This window comes from Cariama cristata, unplaced genomic scaffold (genome assembly GCF_000690535.1).
Source record: "Cariama cristata isolate BGI_N322 unplaced genomic scaffold, ASM69053v1 scaffold13847, whole genome shotgun sequence".
Classification (NCBI taxonomy): domain Eukaryota; kingdom Metazoa; phylum Chordata; class Aves; order Cariamiformes; family Cariamidae; genus Cariama; species Cariama cristata.
The window spans coordinates 18,245-40,044 of record NW_009626174.1 but is presented as its reverse complement, the minus strand read 5'-3'; the positions used below and the strand labels follow the sequence as shown (position 1 = coordinate 40,044).

Sequence of the window (21,800 nt, the reverse complement as noted above, 5' to 3'; positions counted from 1 at the left end):
TTGTTAAGTTTTCTGTGTCAGTTAAGTTCTCTTCCCTGAGATGCCACATGGTGTGCAATGCCGGGCAATGCTCCTCTGTCACTGAGGAACAGGTATTGCTGCCTCAGATGTTTATCAAAGATCTGAATCTTCAAAAAGATTTTTAACATTGGGCAACAGTGAAGATTTCTACACAATCACTCTCCTAACATACAAAAGACACCACCATACTTTTTGTTTCTATAATGCTGATCTCAGTTCTCTTGCTCTTCATCATGATTCCTAACACATAATGTCCTGAGGAAGTAGAAGTCAAATAAGTAGTGCCCTCCTCAACAAGTCACTCCAGCAAACTCCTAAGTGCTGCATGCGAGGCAGGAATTTGTTTGTGTCCTTCCTAGCACCTCTATCAAAACAGTTTTCCTGTATGGCATTCCATCCATGCAAAACTCTGAAAGCACTTTCGGGCCATTATTTAATCACATCAGCTCTATGAGGCAGCTAACTGTTGTATCTGCTAGGCTGAAGTGCTTGAAAGAGCTGGAGGCATAAGGGTTGTCTTGTTCCAAATATGTGAAGCAGTTCAGTCACAATGACCTCAAAAGAACATTGTTCAACACGTACTGAGGCACACAGTATTAGTTTTCTGAAAGCCTTCCAATACAGTATCTTTTTGTCAAGTGCGTACACAGGGTTTCAATGACTTGCAAAGCCAGAGAAAAAGGTCTGCGACAGAGAGATTCTATCATGATAATAGATTTGTTATATAAATTTAAGAGACAGATGAGATCAGCCAAGTAAAATTAGATGCAAACACAGAGCTCCAGTGTCTACTTCCCAAGTTCTCGATGCTCACTACAGACTATTCATTCACTTGTCATCCTTTGATTTTCCAAGTGCTGCATTTTTCAATTCCACCTACTTATCTTTGGCTGTTTATAGAAAACTGTGTAAGTAATTCAGTAGTTCATAAACCATATCTGGGAACGGGAAAATTAGACTTTGTGGATGTGTTGAACTACTCGCATCCCACCCCTAGCTCTTCCTCAGCAATATTTATCATTTCCCAGTTAAACTATTAAAGTGGCATAAAAGAAGAAGAAGAATTTAGAGGATGAGAGGAACAGCCTCACTGAAGAAAAACTCAGATTCAAAACAAAGCAATACCTTCATTATTTCCCCCATTTCCCACTGCCTGTGAAACTGCATAGTAGAAAGCACTGCCCCACTACATGCACAAAAGCAACATTCATACTCTCCTAGGTTAGAACAAAATGATGGCTTTTCGATGTGGTACTGCTTGCTGCTGTTGTCTATCTGGGTTTTAGAAACAAAATTACAGAAAGCTCTTTGTAAACACCAGGATACCATAGCAGGAGAAATGCCAACGGTAAAAGAAGACCGTGCATAAAAAGGACAGAAACCATACAAAGCAGCTATTGGGAAGTAAAGTGATAAAACAAGTCTAGGCATAATTGAAAGTGAGTATTTACTTAGCCATTAAGTGGATTCTCAACAGGCATACCAACACACAGTCATTTTACAACACAGTGACTTATTCATTGCCATAGTAACCATGGTGTCGATCCAGATGTTTAAATAGACCAGCAACATTTCCCCAACTCCAGGTTAATGTTCCACCACCAACATTCTTTCTCTGAGAAACACACACGTAGCTTTACACGTCTACGAATTTTCAAGGCACTTTCTTACTTCATACCATGACAGAAAGCAACTCACTAGGCTCCAAATCAGAAAATGTAACTGCATGTATAGGACATGCTGAATGTAAAGCAAATCCTATTAGTTGTGCAGTTCACCAATACTTTGGTTGAGGCACGGAAAGACTGGGACGCAGAGGAAGGGCCATATCTTAACTGATAGATGATTTCTGTCCTCTTCAACTCCCGTATCCAGTCTAGGTGTCACTCCCCCTCATGTCCCATCACAGTTATTTTTTCCCCTGAACAACGTGCATAAAACCAAGCATGTGATTTGCCTGGAAACAAGCAGAGCTCTTGATCCACCAAGCAGCAGTACACCTAGCAGAAAGGGAGCGAGTTCGTACCTGAATCCAATAATCGGGCACTCCTTGCAGATGTTACACTTCGCTTGGTGTTTGGCGGTCTCAGCAGCAGCCACCCTGTGCAAGACGGGCAGCCACACCATGGACTGCGGCTCCAGCCTCATCCAGTCGAGGAAGAGGGCTGCTTCGATCTCCGGTTTGTTGTTGGCCTGTAACGCAGCGGGGAGAAACACAGGGTCTGAGCACAAGGGATCTGTCTACTACCAGCTAAAGAACAGTTCAAGCCATTGGCTTCCTGCCTACGCTGCATCTTTTCCCTGAATATACTCCAGTTTTTCCCCCAGTCTGGTCATTCACAAAAAAAAAAAAAATCAAACCAAAAAAACCACCAGGTTCCTGCCTTTAAGCCAAGAACTGAAAACTATTATTAACGTTTCAAATCTCTCGTTCTCTTATTCCCTATTACAATAGACAGCAATACCATGTACTCTGTCACAGAGAAAATCATCCACTTACAGGGTCACCTTTGATGCCTGATCTTGTGTTTCCCGTCTGTCTTATCTGAGCCTGCATAGCATTGCTTCTCACCTATTTTAAAAACAGTTTGCGTCATCCAAGCCCTAAAAATTGCATGCCTTTTGATCCTTTCTCCTTAACATCCTTCATTATCACACTGACCTTTCTTCAAAACGCACACGTAAATCATTCAAATCCCTTCTCAAGCCTGTAGTTGAACATGTAAACTCTCTGTCTCCTTAAATTCCTCAAAATCCCTCTTCCGACCATATCACCTCTAAATTTCCTGTCGCTGCCTGCAAACACAACACGGTTTTGTCCCACAGAATACAATCGATTTAGCCTCATATTCCACTACTTCCCACTTTTGCCTCCTTGCCCACAGCCTCACTCCTCCGCCGTCTTCCCATCGCATCCTAACCAGTCTGATTATTTCAGGTATCTCTGCCACGGTAACTTGGAGGCAGCTCAGTCACAGAGCTGAATCCCATTGCGACAGGCACCATGCAGCCACCAAAAAATGATATATCGTCCCTACCTGGTAGCACCTACAGTATGGAAAAAGAAACAGCAAAAAGATGAGAAACACAAGGCAACGGGGGACACCAGCGATCTATCCGCATGTGCAAAGGTCTCACCGTACTGGCAGGCTAGTCACTGCAAATAACAGCGCAGAATAAAGGCAAGGAGGATCAAAAGGGATTTTAAAGAAAACAGTAAAGTGACGGAGTCAATGTTTATGGGGAACACCTCTGCGGCGTGCAGGGTGGTGTGAAACCAGCACAAAACTGGTTATCTGAGAACCTGGGAGCTGGTTTCAGTGCTGAAAGTGAGGTGATGGATCAGGCAGAAACAACGAAGGGCTCTGGGGGGGGGACGGGAGGGAGGAGGACAGGTCCGCCCAGGGAACCGCCCAAGCGATGAAGTGGGATACCGTCCCGCTCCATTTCTCTAAACTATCGCTATGTGCTCATTCAAATTCCTTGAGACGTTTCCTTCCATGCTACCCAACAGAAACAGCATATTTATGGGCTGAATATATTTAAATCCTCTGTTTTTCTTTTTCTCTGGGCTTTCAAATAGAGCCCTCAGTGGGCCAGTCTTTTATATTTCAAACTTCACAAGGCAGACTGTCTTCCTTTGTGGTTCCAAACCTATTTGAAGTATTTAAATAAATAATAAGCATTAATGTATCATGTACATGGACCAAGATGAATAGGGGATTGAGCGCTGGGGTTTTTTATGCTTGCTCTCGGTTACTTTTCCAGTTTCTCATCAAATCTGAGTTTAGTATGACCTAGCTAAAAATCTTACTCAACCAAAAAGGCTAGCAATGAATTTGGAGATAAAAAATACCACAACTGATCTAAAGGAGAGCGAGCTATAGCGAAAAACAATTAGTTGTGTGCTTGTTTCTTTTTTTTTTAAAGCTAACACTGTTTATAATCTTGACAAAAAAAATTAACTGATCAATACTTGGAGACTGAGAAAAATGCAAAGTCTCCTAGACAGAACGCTTGGCCACAGGAAAGACGTGGGGGGGGGGAAACCTGCAGAATATCTCCTGAATAATGCATTGCATTAAAGTTGACTTAAAATGCTGCTGCAACACGTTGGTTAATGAGGAACAAAGAGATTTTTTGGTCAGGGCTTTCTTCTTGAGATGCTAGTTTGGGAAACCATCTAAAAACTCCTATGACTGCATTTAAGATCCACATATATGGATTTCTAGTACAGTCACACAGATCCTTTTGGATGTTTGGGGTAAAACCTTCAAACCATAACATATCTACTCTTATTCAGATAAAGTCTCTCACAATTTAATATTCACTACAGGTGTTACACGAAATAGAATAACATTTTTTCTTCCCTCCCACACTGAAATATTTCTGAAGACTTCTGCATTAAATCCTACTCCTCTGTTTTTTCATGTTTTCAGAATTTAGGAACCCCCCCAAAGAAAAATGAGATAAAATCAAAAGTACAATAAAGTCCAGCCACCACCGGCAATAGAATTTGTTCAGAACAGCGGATACTGCCTTCTGCTTCAGGACATCAGTGAATTCAAGAGAATTAAATTAATTCTAGAACTCTCCGAAGAGAAAGGCATATTTATAAAACATGATCATCTATACGCCTATTTTTCAGCTAGCAGCCAGGGCAGTAAAGGGGCTGGGGAGAGACTTTCTGTGCCTCAGTCAGCCAGCATCAGCCAGGAACTCTGCTGGCAAACCATTACCCTGCTTAGCAGACTACACTTTCTACACAGAGGTCCTCTAAACCTCAAAAAAAATTTCAAAGGATCTCTTTAATATGCCATTTCTAATAGAAAAACATTAAGTGTACAGAAATGCTGCAGTGCAGGCTGCAGGCAGAATAAGAATGAGCCGCTCAAAGCTCTCCATTTGTAGCTGCTTTAAATTTGCAGGGAAAATGTTGCAGCGATGAAAGACTTTCTGTAACACCCAAAGATCTATTTTAATTTTGCAGTCACTGTCGATTGCCAGCAGTCCCAAGAGCTGCCTACCCAGAGCTCCACACGCTGGCTGTACAAAACCTGTGCTCAGACAGATTAGGTGCATTAAAATGTATCAGAACTGGTTCCGAATTACATTACATGAAGATTTAAAGCCACGTGGAGGAAAGCTGGTCAGGGTCAGACGGTACAGGACAGACAGTTCTCGACTGTTCCCTCAGCCGCTATTACGATTTTTTTAATAATCTCTAAATCCGGAAAAGGCAGCAGCTGAAGATTTTACATAAGGGAAAAAGTCTGAATTCACACAGTTTGTATATCTGAACCAACAAGATCAAGCTGTAAAGAATATTAACGGTTCTTCTCTTGAACACATTTCTGTGCAACTCCCAATTTTTATGGTAATAACAGAGTGAATCATAAAGTAAAATTCATAAAGCCCTTTCCAGTTTACAAGTAACAATTTGTTACGGGGGACATTCAAATTCATTATGTTCCAGACATCTGTTTTTCAGTATTTATTTTGCAGAAACAACGGGGGAATAGGAAGTTGGGTGGTGCTAGCATCTTCATGTAATACTTGGGAGTTGAATCTTTGGGGTTTTTCCCCCCCTTCTTCTGGCTAGTAATTTAAAAAATATCCTATGCTATATTAACTTTATCTATCCGTAATATGAAATATGCTCCAAAATACAGTCATGATTTTACATGAACAATGTGGTATGTTTTTGGCAAAAGTCAGACAATACAGCATAAATTTCTGACAACATTTTTCATGAGCTATATTCTGTTTATGTGCAGTATAGGAAATTAATTAGAAATAAATTAACATTGTTAATTTAATGGTATTTTTCATCTGGGATGGAAAGCTTTACGTTAGCTTAGGTAAATATTATTTTGGACAAACCAGACTGAGGAATGGGATTCTCATGACTTGTTAAAGTTTAAAAATGCAGAGCAAGCCACAAACAGCAGCCCCGTCTCCCCAGACTCAGACCAAATCCTGTTCATCATTGTCTTCCACTCTTGAGTGGCCTCCTCAATACGTTTGTGTTCTCCCCATTGCTGGCTGGAGAGAAAACAAAAGTCAAGAATTTATGGTTTCCCAGACAAGTGCTGTTTCATGGTCAAGAAAGAGAGGATTACTATAAAGGTAACTCTGGGTGATACAAACTGCCCAAATCTGCCTCGACCCTTGGAGCAAATGCTTAAGAACATTACTTTGACCCCTTGCATTACAATTACACTTGATTGCACTGACTACTCCAGTCTATGTTTTTTGTATTGTGGCAGAGAGTAATAAAATAAAAACCCATGAACCCCGAAGTGAATTAGTGTACAGTTTTATATCATCCACACTTGAAAAACATCATCTTCCTGCTCCCCATCCCCTACACCATTTTAAAATAGCTCTTTAAAGCAGTTCACTTGTAGGACTCTTCAAGAGTGCCTCCGAAAGTCAGGCACAGGCTCACAAAATCATGCTGAAATAAAACCAGAATTGCTGTTTTATGACATTTACAGCACAGCAGCTTGAGGAAGGATTTGCTAGCTCCCTTAGGCCAGCTCTCCCCATCAGAGCCAAAAGCAGAAGAAATATCCTATGAATAGAAACAAGGGCTGCCTGATCTCTCAAAAGAGATTGAGTCCCTCAACAGTAACACTGCATTTCTATGTTATTTTCACACAGACCTCCATGTAACTATATATAGTTATTTGTACACAGGATTGATTTTTCCTAACTGTTCAAAAAAACCCCAAAACATCCCATCCCACCCCTCACAAAACAACCGCCTAACCAGTTCAAATCACAGCATTTATGGCCAAAGTCACTATCAGCATCCTGGCCTAGGATTTGCAATATTCAAACTCCACCTAAAAGGACTAACAGGTCCCTATTTTGGTTTTTATTTGTCCGAGTAAATACACTGGATTTGGACATAGTCCAGCGGTTGTAAAAACAAGGCTGATCTTGTCTTATCATTGATCAAGTACAAACCTAGAAATGAAAGTACATAACACAGAATATTAAAATACTTTCCTCTGTCAAAGTGAAATGAAACAAGGAGGTTTAAAATACAGATATGAATTAACTGTACATATTTTACTACTCCTTAGCTTCATCTGTACTAGTTTTTCACACCAAGTACTCTGCTTCAAGTACACCCTCGGAAGAAAGCATATTTAAAGCAGTTTATAACCAAGAACCAAATACCCAAAATTTTATTCAGAAACAGCAAAAGACATTTTCATTCGAGCTACACTCTGTTTTCGCATCACACTTCTTTAACATCCCAATGCCACAGTAACTCATTCAAGGTAGAGATGTGAATTCCTAGGTCCTATTTACACTATACAGGGAAAGCATATTAATAATTTTCCACTGTGATTAAAACACAGCGTCTGTGTCCTTCAGTCCACACCAACTCCCTACCCTATTTACTTAAAAAACGTACCCATCACAGAATTAAAAGGAAAGTGCATTCACACTGCACTAATACTGAATTGACTCAATTTTTCATGGATCTATAGACTGCTTTGATGCAGTCTGAGCCTAGGCAGAACTATACAGTCTTCAAATGGTCATTAGATCAAGCTCTTGCTCTCATTTTAAAAACATTTTTTCTTTAAAATCTCAAAGCAGAAATTACATCCCCCTGTCCCACGTAGAAATGGTGAGTCCATAATATCCTTCTTCTCCCAACAACGACCATCAGCACCTTCCCATATACGAAGAAAACTATGGAAAGCAAGAGCCGGTGCTGGGGGGATGAAAAGTAAGAGGGCAGCAGGACCCGCCACCTGCGGGAAGGGGACCCGCTCCTCGGGAGCAGGCAGCAGCAAAGCCCCCCCTCCCCAACCCTCACTCCCAAGGACTCCCACTTCAAACCGAAAAGCAGGAGAGATTTCCCCTGTTATCGCTGGGAACAGTAAACATCCCTTTTTTGTTTTTCTGCTGTTGTGCAGACAGACAAGGCCGTTGCCAGGGCACCTAACCTAAGGGGGCTGGGAGAGCCATTTCTGAAGCACGCATTTGTTGCAGACTCTGACATGACTGCAATTTATTGCTGGCTTATCATCACCAGAAAGAAAAGAAAAAAAAACAATGGAAAGAAAAAAAAAAAACTAAAGAAAAAGCATTCCTTACCATGGGCATACAAAGAAAGACTTAATTTAGTTTCCACACAGTAATGTAAACTATGAAACCTCACACTATTTTAAAAATTTGAATTATCTCCCTTCAGTAAAAGAAGGCTGCCGGGAGCCCCGTGCAACCCTCCTCAGCCACCCAGCTCCTCCAGACACTCCATTTCCCGGGCTGCTCCCTGCTCCCCCCTGGGCCTGAGGACCCTCGTGCCCCCATGCACCACCAGCCCACACCGAAAGGATGTCTCTGCACTCCCCTCCTCCCTTTCTCCTGGGAAGCTCTTATTTCTTCCCCCATCTCCACTTCTGGCTGCTCCTTTCTTTCATGCCTTATCGTACCCACCCTTCCGTTTCCTTCATCGCTATTATTCCTACCACTGTTCTTACCATCCTTCCCTAAGGGTGGCCCTCATTTTTCCACTCCTTAGTTCCTTCTCCCTCCACTCCACCAGGGCTCTCCCTACGCTTGGATTTCTGCCCCTCTCTCTAGGACTCCATCCTACCTATTTTGGTATTTCCCCTCCTCGGTTGAGTCTCCCTCCCCCTTTCTGGTCCTCCGAGAAGATCGTCTGTTCTGCTGCAACTCAGCTCAGAAACCACTCTCCCACTCCGCATGTTAAAATGAGGCTTCACCCAGAGGAAAAAGAGAGGATGAAATTCCTCTTAACTGCAGGTAAGAAGAAAACTTATTTTTCTGTGCAGGTAAGAGAAGGAACCCTCAGGTTTTCCCATGTTCTGATTTATGAACGTGTCAAAGGTTACGCCCAGCTGTGCTTGGGCTGTTTCTAGAAATGCCAGCAGCTGGATGCGGTACAGCATTCAGCCCGCTGGCATGTCTTCATTTTTAACGACAATGTTGCTAACTCATTTTATTCAAATAAACATTTATTCCAAGGACTTCCTCCTACTTCATAAAAACTGGTTTTGTATGTTCCATCACTATGAATTTTATTATTTTTTTCCTAGTATAAACACACAGAATGGCAGTCCCCTTTCCAAAAAAACTATGTTCTTGGCAGATCCCGAGGTCACTTCCCTTATCAGTTTTTCAACAGTGTTTTAAGCACTGTTGCCGTTCACTTGGGAAAATGATAGGATCCAGCGAGTCCTAATTTCTGAGGAAGGTCATTTGCACAAACGAGCTTTTGACCGTGGATTTGCTGCACCATCGTTTTGTGTTGGTGTCACTTGAAAGCCCAACATGGAACTTGAGGCTTGAAAGCCACAGCAGCGTCTAAACCAGCTATCAACATTAGTACGCATAGTTTATCATCACGGGTTATCCACCCAGGATATGGCCCTATAAAACATTAATTTGGAAATGCCATCAGATACAGATTAGAATTATAAGAGGTCAAGACATGAATGATGGAGATCGGAACATGTGAATCCTGTAGAATTCACCTGTTAGAAGTTTAAAAATACAGAAAGCAAATGTCCCATCACAACTGAAGTTCGTGGTGATTTCAGAATTCGATTCTTTTCATAGTCACTGTGTGTAAGAAGACAACTTCCAAGCATTAATATTCATTGAAAAAATCTTGCTGTGCTTTGCTTGCTACACAACCGAAACCACTTCTTTTCATAGTCACTGTGTGTAAGAAGACAACTTCCAAGCATTAATATTCATTGAAAAAATCTTGCTACACAACTGAAACCACTACATAATGAAACTTGAGCAGCAGGCAAAAAAGCAAACAACTCCTCCCTGCCCCCAACCAAACAAAAAATCCCCCAGAGACAGTTAGGGGATGGGAAAAGAGTGTTTCTTCCATTGTAATGTAGAAGATGCATTGAGAGTTAATCACAGACCATACATTACCTCCCCTCCTCTACCTTTTCATCAAGCAGCCGTCCTCATCTTGTGCATTCTGCTGGTGGTTAGGATAAAGATGAATAATTCCCTTAACTCTCTTCCTCCCCAGATTAAATAATTTACAAGTTTGAAACGGAACCTCCAGTTTGCCATGTATTCCTCAACAGACAGGACAGGAATTCTTTCAGTACTCTTTCAAGAAAACTGGCATTATCCATTCAAGCAGTGAAAGGAGCTCATTGAGCACTCCTTTCCCCTAGACAGCACTGCAGGCAGTCGCTCCTTTCCTATCCGTCCCCCGGGCACCTGGCTGTCACTGGCACATATTTGCCCAAAATTTAGATTAACCATTGCTGTTCAGCTACGTGGAAGCAATAAATGGTGATCTACTGCTGGCAATAGAAAATTGTAAAACCAGGAGCTGCTGTAACAAAGACTTAAACTGTCTGCAGGGTTTGGTTACAACATAAGCCTTGATGACAATTATTTGCTGTTTGGATAACAGCATAATCTGGGCTTCTTCCACCACAGGGAGAGAAATGGGCTAATTCAAACACATCTTGTCAAAGAAACGGTTTAATACACCAATAAACGACCCTCAGTACCCTAATCCTTCTTCCAGATTTTCAATCCTTTTCAGAGAGGACAGGCTACCTCGACACAAGATACAAATCAGAATATTAACAGCAAGCAAACTTGAACTTACAAACTGGAAGCAGCTTCTGACGCTCGGCTCGATATTGCTGCCCCCGAAGGAGGCCACTTCCCCTAGCTGTCGAGGGATCTGGATGGAGTCGTGGAGCAGCAGCCCCAGCCGGCGCTGGTCACAGAAGCCGGTGGAGCTTGCCACTTGCTTGAACAGGTCTGGAGGAAGGAAAAGGACACCAGAGCTAAAGCATCGCTACTGGGATGCAGCAAATAGCGCAGAAGTTTGCATCGTTTCAAAGGCTCGCGAGAGTGGTCAACGGCCTTGGCAGACATGAACACAAATGTCTCTTCAGTTTGGCTGTTTCTCTTCCCATAAATGCTGTTTTTTTCTGTTAAATATGCAGTTCAGTGATAATTTTTAATAGCACTATTGGTTTGTACCTGGGAAGAAAGGTCATTGTAACACAGCACCCGTGGCATTACTGGCAATAGCAGCTGTGACTCTGTAACACAGCTAACTAAACAGCAGGCTCTTTGAGCCACAACAACATACATGTTTTTAAAATACCATTTAACTGTAAAATAATCTCGTACAACATACATCACATTTTCAAGTCTTAGCAATCAACTTACAACTCACAGAATCCATTTCTCTTTCAGATCAGTTGAACTGAAAAACAAGAGTTCCCTAACTTCAATGTATCATAAGCTTTTAATCCAAGAGTATTTCTAAAATGAAGGAAAAACATTACAGTACGACAGAACCTGCCATCCACAGGGAACGTTAATATCATACCAAGTTTTCACTTCTGAAGTGAAATGTCATTTGCAGCCATGTTCTGTTACTGCATCGTTCTAGGAAAGAATCCTTACAGGACAGAACTATTCTTTCGTAAGCTCAATTTAATTTGGTGCGAATTAGTTATACTACATATAGATTGAGGAGGTTTTAGAGTTCATAATAAGAAGACAAATCAGGTTAGTATTAACTGAAATATTTATTTGGTAATATCCCTGTTGACAATACATGAGCTGAATAAATTCGTCTTACTTTTCAAACAGTTCAAAAAATAAAAAGAGAGCGAGAGACGGCTAGAATAGAATGCTGCCCTTTTTTTGGAGCTGCCTTAGTATTTCAGCTGACTTCAACGATACAATTATAAAGGTGCTCAGCATTGCTCAAGATAACTTTCCTAGCACTGCTTTGACATCTGTTTTCTTCCAAAGGAATAAAGGAATGGATAGAGAAAGGATTATTTTTTAATTATGTGAATTTCACTCTTGCTAAATCTAGTTTTATAATAAATAATTTGGGGATAAATCCTTCCATCACCTCTGCAAGCCTGAAGACTTGTGCTTTAGCACAACCAACTCTGCTGTGCTGCACAAATGAGAGAAAAAATTTTCAGGGGTGCGACTCATTGCATACTTGCAGCAATACTAATAGCAATTGCACTATGACTTCGGCGTGGATGGTGAGGCCAGACCACAGCTTGGCAGAGACAATTCCTTTCTCTCCCACAAACTATTCAGCTTTCATTTTCCCCATCATTAAAATATTAAGTGTTCTACAACTTTAAAAAGGGGGGTTATGCACTACTGTGCACACACACCGCAGGAAACTATAAAATCTGAGTAAATGTTTTCCTTTATAACTTTGATAATCCTCAATGAAATATCAGTTTGAAAAATATCTGTACTGAGCAATTTTCCTAAAAGATGTTCTCAATGCTTTTTCACAACACCCACATGGAACATCTAGAGATCTAAACTGTGACATTCATAGTGATTGCCCTAAAATCTGATGCAATTATAACACAGCCATGCTGTTGTTGGAACTGTCTGTTTTCTCTTTTGTGTTCTTCAACTTTCATTACCAGAAGAATAGAACAGTCAACAATTGATGAAGAACTGCTATGGTATTGGGTCAAATCCTAAAGGTTGGGTTTTCGGTGTTTTTTTTAAATGCATGAATGAGTGATACCAGTTAATTTAACCAGAAAGTTACTCTTGAGAACTCCTCTTATCAGTAGTTCTTCTCTGGATCCTAGCCTCACTAACGAACTGATTCATTAGTCAGATAAAACTAAAACTTCAAGCAGAATTTTTTCAAGTATTTCAGGATTTGGTGTATTAAAATATGCAAAATTTGCATACCTTTAATATTTTTTTAAAGGTAGTAACTATATTTAAACACCATGTTCATAATAAGACCCTGACCACATTGTGGAAAACATTTTAAAAAGTTAATGTATTTTAAAATGGTATAATGCAAGATGTCGTGTAGACATGCACTTCTGTGTATGAAGGTGTGCCAACCCGGTGGTCTCCAAAGAGGGGTTCTTGTACCCCAGGGAGTGTGCAAGACAATCCATTAGTGTGCAGTAAGAAAATATTTTTTGTACTGTTAATAAATTAAATTAAATAATTTAAAAATAGTGTTTATTTCATCTTTATCGTACTGTTTTTTCGTTTCTACTTTTTGGATGTTTTATAATGTACATAATATATTAGTACAGTGGTACATGTATATAATTCATAAATAAATATACATGTATTGGGGGTGCACGCTCAAAAATTTTTTACTGCTAGAGGTATGATCAAAAAAGTTTGGGAACTGCTGTGTTGAACTATCTAAAACCATACTGAACAAATAACTTAAAAGTACAGTGTGGAGCAAATTAACACACTTTGCATCTGGACTATCTAAAAGAATGTCTCTGTATGCTACCCTAAACGTTTATGCAATAAATAGGAGGAACAAAATCAGAATTAAACATAAAGTAAAACCAAAATAATTATGTTGACTTACATCTATATTTATCTTCCAGATGTGCTTTACAAAGGGATACAACACCAGTTTTGAAAGATAAGACACGGATCCTTCCTGTTCGACCCCTAATGAAAAAGAAACACTGGCTGATAATATGATCCATTCACCTCATAATTCGTTTGCTATAATGAAGTTCCCTGTAGTACTGTAGTTGTCACAAATGAAGTCCCACACAGAACCATGTTGCACCGCACACGCTGGGTGGATATTAAGGTAAGCTAGAAATGAAACACGTGGCTTCACAGGCATAGCTGAATTGGGTTGTGTTCTATTAATTCAGCCAGAAACAGTCTCGTTTGAAAATAATTACTCACCTTTTTAATGACAAAAGCGAGAGTAAAGAGTCTTTACCCCACACTTATTTGAACAGGCTTCTCTATGAACTGCTCCTGAGCTATTCTCAGAGAAGATGACGTCCCTGACAGAACAGCAAACCATCCCTTTTGCCAAAGACAACACAGCTTCATTTTCATTAGAAACGCGACATAGCAGTCGTTTTAGAGTCTTTGCTCACTGTCAGCCCTGCCCTGATCTGTTTGAGAAGGCAACAGAGAGCTAAGCATGAAAAAGCAGCCTCTGCCAGCAGCGTGCAGCGACAGAGGCACTTGTAAGGTGTTCAGGTGAATGATGAAGCTTGCCTAGAAACCCCGAGAAGGCAGGCAGGCTGTACAGTTATGCCATTAAGAGCATGGCGTGGCTCCTGAGCTCCTCCCTGCATCACTCAAACCTGTCTTGTGCAGTGCCAAGGGCCTGGTACGCTCCACAGCAGTCCCCGCGCTCTCTGGTCAGCCTTCCCCCCGTGCTCACTCCGGCCTCCTCACGTGCCCACACTATTACTTCTGCTTTTTAACACAATGGTGAGAAAAACACCCTCCTCTGTGCTTCAGGCGACGCAATGACAAACCTTCACATCTCTCAGTCATCTGGTTCAGCTCAATTTACTTCCAGTTGCTGGCTTCCCCCAAGACTTTTATATCTGATAGCATTTCAAATATGTAACATCTATTGTAAAAGAAGACATATACAACATAGGGAGCTAATGCCTAAAACCAGCATTTTTCAAGCAGAGTCTTATCAACAGTTTTGAAGCGTCACCAATAAGACCACCACTGGAATAACATAAACCATGTACGAGGCATGCCATAGTCCTGCATCAGGCCACACTGTTCAGCAAAGATGCATGTTGTCTTTTCAATCTTACAAAAGCGTCGTAGGAGCCAGCAGTGCTCATTTACCCATGCATCTCCCCTGCAAACCCTATAAAAAGTGCAGATGGTAACTGTTGGACATACCCAAATTTAGAGTTTGCAGCCTTGTACTGAAGAATCTTGCATTTTTCATCATGAATAAGCATTTGTTGTTTACCTATGCTTTTCACACTCCACTCCTCTTACTCGCTTTCCCTCAAATCTTTTCCAAATTAATTATCATCTGTGCCCTGAGAAACTCCTCCTGATGAATACCAGGCTCATGCAAATTATACAAGAGAAGAATCAAGAATGATGATTTCTCTGCAAGGCATATTAAATTGAAACTTGCACGAATCATGAGTTGTTCGGTTCACTCTCCTCTCCTCCCAAGTCAAACCAGTAATTTAGCATGCTACTGCAAATGAGCATGAGTGACTGATCAATTAAAACAAATCTGAAACGTGCTGGATTTGCAGAGCTGTGCCCATAATTAGATCAGTCATTGACTATGAATTTGATTAATATCTTTACAAATGACAGTTTTCAATTATAAGAAAAGTAAAGATTCAGTACGTTTAATTAAATGTCTCCAGTACTGCTATGCACTTTGGTTGATCTCTGCCTATTAAGTTTACAATGAAAACTAAACACATGTAACCCCAAGGTCACCTCTCTTACCGGTGCAATTCAAACCTGAATTTCGGCAAAATAGCTATGAGCTTTCCTCGCACATAAACCACCTCTCTGTTTCATTGTCTCCTGCAATATGCAGCTCCCTAGCACACCTAGGGAATTGCCTAGAGGCAGTCAATTATAATTTCTAATGTTGTACTTTCAGCACAGTGCAACATAAAGAAAACTAGACTGGACACAGCAAATGGAAACCAGACGGTCCAGCTTAGGAGCAGCCTGTGGAACGACCTGTAGTTCCCCCTCTGCCTCTAATGTGGCTGATCTGGATTAACATCCCTAGCACATCTTTTTTGTTTTTCACTAACTAGGTGTCTTCGTTTATAAGTTATTTATAGTTGATGATAATTCAGAAGTGGATCAGAGTTCTGTGAAAGCCAAAGCAGATTAAAGAAATAAAACCTGGCTCTTAAATGAATATGGCCTCATTCCCTACTGTCGGTACACTACACAAAAATATAATGTAATCTGGGTAATCCACTTCACAGGATACCGCGGCTGCTTCAGAAGATGTTATAAGCAACCAGCTTATCGGAGCTGATCCTGCAGAAAGAGACTCTGTACAAATCTTTGCAGGTGATCATTGAAGTTTCAGTGCTGTGATAAAGGGTGGATGGAAGAACCATGTTATGGCACTTCACTTCAACATGGTTCAAAATGCCAATGGAAATACAGTAATTGTCCCGTCCTTCCATTTCTATACTTAAATGTCTATTCTGCCACAGTAATGAGTGCGTCTGGCTGAAGGTGGCTGATAAGAACCTTAAAAACACAAATAAAGACTCCCACTGACTTTTTTTTTTAATACTAAATTCACCAAATACAAAAATAATGGTTTATTCTAAAATTAGCTTACAAACGTGTATTGGAATTTGTCTATGTGTTATGAGCAACAGCATTAACTCACTGAAGAGGAATACCTGTAAATTTTCTTAAGGCAAATTTACTCTGTTGTATTTATACTTATAGGTACACTTTTTAAAATTCAATTTTAGATTAAATATTTCTCAAATCTCCTGACTGCTAAGGGTTGTAAGCACATTACATTAGAGACGAGCCTCTTCCATCTTTGAACAAGGGTTACAGGTTGAAAGCTATAGAAAATGGACGGCTCTGAAAAGGTTTAACATCCAGAAGTACAGACACATGCAAGAATCTATATGATGGTGTTCATACCGTTGCTTCTTGATAATTCTCTTGATTTCTTTATCTAAATAAACCAAAAAGCCATGCAAAGCTGTGACCTACTGAGGACACGCAATCCCAGAATTGCTCTGTACACAGAAATCTGCTGAAAAAGTTCTGTTTTCCAGCTCTCTCATTGCTTAGCTTAATAAATCTAGGATTGTGAGTCTAACCAAGGGCCGCATTGATTCAGCTAAATGCAGCCATTAAACCATTAGGTTTATAAAATTTTCACTTCAACTACTGTTTTTTTCAGTTTCAAGACATTCATTTTATAATGAGGCAGACAGCTCGTTACCTCTTCCCCCTTCCCGTTGTGCTCCTGGGAAAGCTCCTGAGCCCCCCATGTTCAGAGCACCCATACATACGTGTCGTAGACATTCAGCAGCCAGTTGAGGCACATGTCCACGCAGAGAGGAACGTTGACCAGGTTATTGTGCTCTTGTTCCAGTCGATCGTAAATGGTGGTCAAGCAGTTAATGATCTGCAGAATATCCATCGGCTGGTCATTTTGTTTGAGGTTGTGCTGGTCCAAGGCATCACATGCAGCAGACAGACTCAGGAGATCCACTATTAAAATAAAAAAAAACAACCACCCACACAATAAAGTTTGAAGAGAAACAGTGGTTGTACTACCCATACCCAAAAAGTAAATATAACAATTTTTCTGGCTTATATGCCTGGCCAGAGGACGTTTTATGTCCTCTGAAAGTCACGTGGAAAACTGGTTGCAAGACTTCTACAGGTGCACTGTTTAGTCAGCTGTGGTCTTATAGGGTAGTGTTTATAAAAGTGAAATCTGGTTCATTTTTAGCTGTAAAGTACCTATTATGCTATTGGATCCTATGGAAATATTACACATAAATTACTATGCAAGTAAAAATTACATATTTCATGGTTTATGTTCCTACTATAGGCTAATATTTGACTACTGCATTCACCAGATGTGCTCTAAACATAGTACATGTCACCAGCTTTCCTGAGATGTGCCATCCATTTCTTAAAGAAGTCGAGCAATCTTAACCAAACCAAACTCCACAAGGACTATGCAAACAAATCACAACTGAATTGGGATTAACCTCTCTGTTTCTTTTCCTCTGGTGAGGACAGGGAAAAGAAGGTTCCAGAAACACTAAAATGACCTCTTTCAATACTTATAGCAAATATATATATTCAATATTTGTATCAAATATTATTAAATATACATCAAAATTAATATAAATCAAATATATATCAAATATTTAATATAAAATCTGCAGAGCTCTTACATTTATAAATACCTCTACGACATTACAGAGTAAGTCACATTTAAAATAATCAGTCAACATACAACAGAGCTTTTTGTTATGGACATTAAAAAACTTGATTTTCATTCTAATTTAAGTCAGTTGCATTTTAAAATTCAGATGTCCAAGGTAAAACAGAACTTTCCTTTCTCAGTTCTTCGTCTCTGCATACTAACATCAACAGCAGCACCACATTCTGGGGGATGCCAAATCAGAGAGTTATGGGATGTTGGTTTACAAAGTAAAACAGGAATAAGAACAAGAGAAATCAGAAAAATGAGACTATTGATGCAGATCTTCCTGCTGCCACATGAAAACCCTTTGTAATTCCTTGCCGTGAATTTCCAGAGCGTGAGCAATGGGGGTATTAAAGCCCAGATGCTGTTAGTCCCGCTTATACCATGAGCGGTCACAAAGTGCAGCAACAATTCAACATGACTCGAGGGAGTAGCATCTGGCCCAAAATGAACTGCCCAAAATCTTCCAGGAAATTCTTCACAAAACCGGGAAATAAAGTGACCCAACTGCAACACCAGTTTTTCTCTTGCTAGAATAAAAATGTGCTTTGTTAAGTCCTGGTAAGCAACACCTCTTAGTAACGTCCAAAAAAAAAAAAAAGTGCAAAGGCTAAATGCAGAACGCCATACAGGAATTTTTCTTTGAAGTTGATCCAGCTTAAGGGCACATTCGCCAAATTCACACTTGAGTATCCTGTTTTACCAAGGATGAAACTGACCCTTTGATGTCCTAGCGATGATGAATAATACTTTAGCTGGATGCAGGGCTGCCTGGTAATGCTGCATGGACAGTACGCTGGGATGTCGTAACTGCCAAAAGAATTTCAGGAGTATAAATCTCATTGGAAATCAATAGGGACTTCTGCTAATAAATCCCTTAAGCACTTCTGAAAATTTCATCCTGTGGGTCTGACACACCCAGTGCTAGAGTGAATAAGGAAAGCTTGGAATGCTATCCCCACTATTGTACCCAGAAATTTAACTTTGAATCTGTGGTTTTGTGCAGGGTTTTATTGGAATTGTACTTTTTTTCACATTAGCATATAGATGTTTATTAAACGAAAATCTTCTGGAATATTATGTTTAACCTACTAGCATATAAAATATAGCTATTCTAAGGTCAGTGTTATATCCCACAAAAGCATATTTATCAGACTCATTCCTAAGAGTCTCAGAAAGACGCTTTTCTTCTAATAATTTATTAGTCAAATTGGAAATGGAGCACTGCTTTCGCAACACCTTTAACTCCAAGCTTTAGGCTGAACTCTCAGTTCCTTTGAGACTATGAATCAACAGTAATTAAATGAACCCCTCAGGCATCTGAGTGGCAGCTTAATTATATATGCAGCTACTGCTAAACAGAGGTCATTCCACTTTGTGAAAGCTTTTCCCACTAATAAGCAGCAACTTCTGAAAAGCCTTTCACCCCACTCTTCATCAACCTCCTGTCCTATCTTGAAGTTAATCACACACATTCATTCTATAATAAGCAAAAAGTGTTTGCTACCACGCTCTGCTTTAGGGAACTTCTATTTATGGGAAGAAGAGTGGCTCTGGCCTTTGCCACATTAAGCGCCTCATGCATCTTTCCCACCAAGATTAAAGAAATGGGGTGGAGGTCCCCTCCAGGACCAGGAATGGCGTATTTCTTTCCTGAAAGCAAGGATGGAGGTTCCGTGAATGACAGACTTTCAAAAGACAAGCCCCAACAGCCAGATATGTATTGAAGAGTTGTATATTCATGGTCATTCAGTGATTTGCAAAGCTTTAATTGAAATAAACCATATCACTTTATGTTTTGTACTTTTTGTGGGTTCTCCGCCACTCTTTTGTTCTCTTCTATTTAAAATTCCAAAAGTGACTCCAAAATTTGTGTGAGCAGTAGCTTCTAGCTTATTTTGAAATCTAACTCAAGCATATACATATTCCTTTGGCCTCTAAGGCAAGAGAAAAAAAGTTAGGATGTTTGCAACTAGACACCAACCTGTGGCCAGATTGCAGGAAAAATAAAAAAGAAGACCTGGAACAACTAACCAACTGAAGGGCAAAAGTGACAACTAACAGGCAGGAGAAAGTATATTGTGGAGGTCACATACTGAACCTAGGGAAAACTCAACATATGGCTGGTGATAAAAAGTATTAATGGTGTTCCCAGAATGCAAGACCATCTCCTCTGTAACCTGCTGCTGTTGGTTGATACATTGAAAAGATATATTTAATCTAGCCTGCATAAAACTAAAGGAAAAAAGCACCCTAACAGAAGTTCTTGAATATTTTCTTTTGCTGCATCTCCAAGAAAAAAATTGTGAATACATCTCATTTTATTGACATCACAATGTTCAGATGTGGTTTGCACTTGAAGATCTGATCTTTTAAGAGCAGCAAAACAAGAAAGTCAACATGCTTTGATGTGATTATCAAAGGAAACCATACATTTAAAAAACCCCCAGTGCAACAGTTACACCTAGCATGCCCACAATAATTTCGAAGGTTGCGATGATAGAGCCACACACTAGATTCTTCTAAGGTAACAAAATACACTAGAATTTATTTGTTAAGGATTACCATTTTCCATATTATTCTTTAGGTTTAATATCCTAGTGTCTTAATGTTCATTGGGCTGATGTACAAACCGAAAAGAACTAAAGTCTAAGTATAGTTCATTTTAAAAAGTGCTTCTATTCTTGACACTGAGAAACAGGCTGTACCTTCACTTTTGTGAGCCTTTTATTGTGCACACACCTTTAGAGTGCTCCTCAGTAAAAAAAACTGCTCTGCTTTTTACAAAGTTTGCGGAAAAGAATATACATATATATTTAAACTCCTGTAATTCTAAAACTGAAATAAAAAATAAGCGCTGAAAGCAACACCTACTGCAAGTGGAATTTAGGACTTCTGGCTATGCGTAGGAGCCCTGAAACCCAGCACTGTGCTCTATTTCTCCTAGTGCCAAACTACAGGAAAAGAATTTTGTAATGAGTTGGGTTTTTTTTAAAAAAATCTAATTAAACTGACTTCACAAGCGACACTGAACTCATAGAATACACAAATACAATGATGGTGTCTCCAAGCAAAAATATTTGTAAGAACAAAGACTGCTAACCAAATTCCTTAAATACTTCTCCTTAGATACAAGTATGAAGAATGTGCTAAAGTTATCAGTGTAAGCGCCACTGCATGTCTCTGAAAACATCCATTCTCAGAAAATCTACCTAAGTGTAACCTCAAGAGATGAACTGACTTGTGTGCATAATTACAATTCCACCCTGTAAAGTCCAAGATGAATCTAGAATTATTCAGTGTTAGGAATCACAGTAATACAGATAAAACAGGACGACAACTTTTGTACTTTGAGCCGTAAAAACCTGCTACAAGGTACACTTGTGCACTGCCAGCTAGAGAAACCTGTAATTCCAACAATTTTAGTTCCTTACTTCAGTGCTACACTGATTATTAATACTTTTCACTGCATATCACTCCGGTTTCTTTACAATGAGTGTGGCAGGAGTGCTGTGCCATGGAAAGACATTTGTATTGCTGATCATCGTAATTCATTCTTTCTCACTGCATTCATGTTGAAATCTTTCATTATATTACAAGACTTTCCACCTATTGTTTATTTTTTCCTTTTTTTTTTCTATTTTTTATACATTCAGAAATTAAGTCTGTTCATTAGTAGAATTCACCCATGCTTATAAGCCTAAAAGTAAACATGCTCAAAAACAACGAGGTTTGACACAGTTCCAGAAAGCATGTGAGCACAAATCCAAACTTGAAATAAATCAACAGTTGAGACATTTGCAACTGTGTCAGAAATTTAACCCTGTAATTAAATGCTGAATCGTGAATGTTAAAATATTTTAATAACCCTCCAAATTGTACCGCCTAATAAACTGCTTGCTTTGGCAACTGATTGGCCTACCAAGAAAACCATGAGCAAATTATTTAGGTATCAAGTTGCAACAAACTGAAGAGGAAATGTAACTCCAGT

The 21,800-nt window shown here is 39.8% G+C and overlaps 1 protein-coding gene across 1 annotated transcript in view; it reads right to left on the bottom strand.

Annotated features, from left to right (window-relative positions):
• Positions 1 to 21,800, bottom strand: part of LOC104164560 (dystrophin-like) — a gene marked incomplete at its 5' end in the record, with an annotated part of 74,260 nt that overhangs the window by 40,839 nt on the left and 11,621 nt on the right. Inside the window, 4 exons of the mRNA XM_009703919.1 lie at positions 2,048 to 2,214; positions 10,667 to 10,824; positions 13,421 to 13,506; positions 16,875 to 17,076. Coding sequence (XP_009702221.1) covers positions 2,048 to 2,214; positions 10,667 to 10,824; positions 13,421 to 13,506; positions 16,875 to 17,076 — 613 coding nt within the window. The remainder of the gene's footprint in view (positions 1 to 2,047; positions 2,215 to 10,666; positions 10,825 to 13,420; positions 13,507 to 16,874; positions 17,077 to 21,800) is intronic.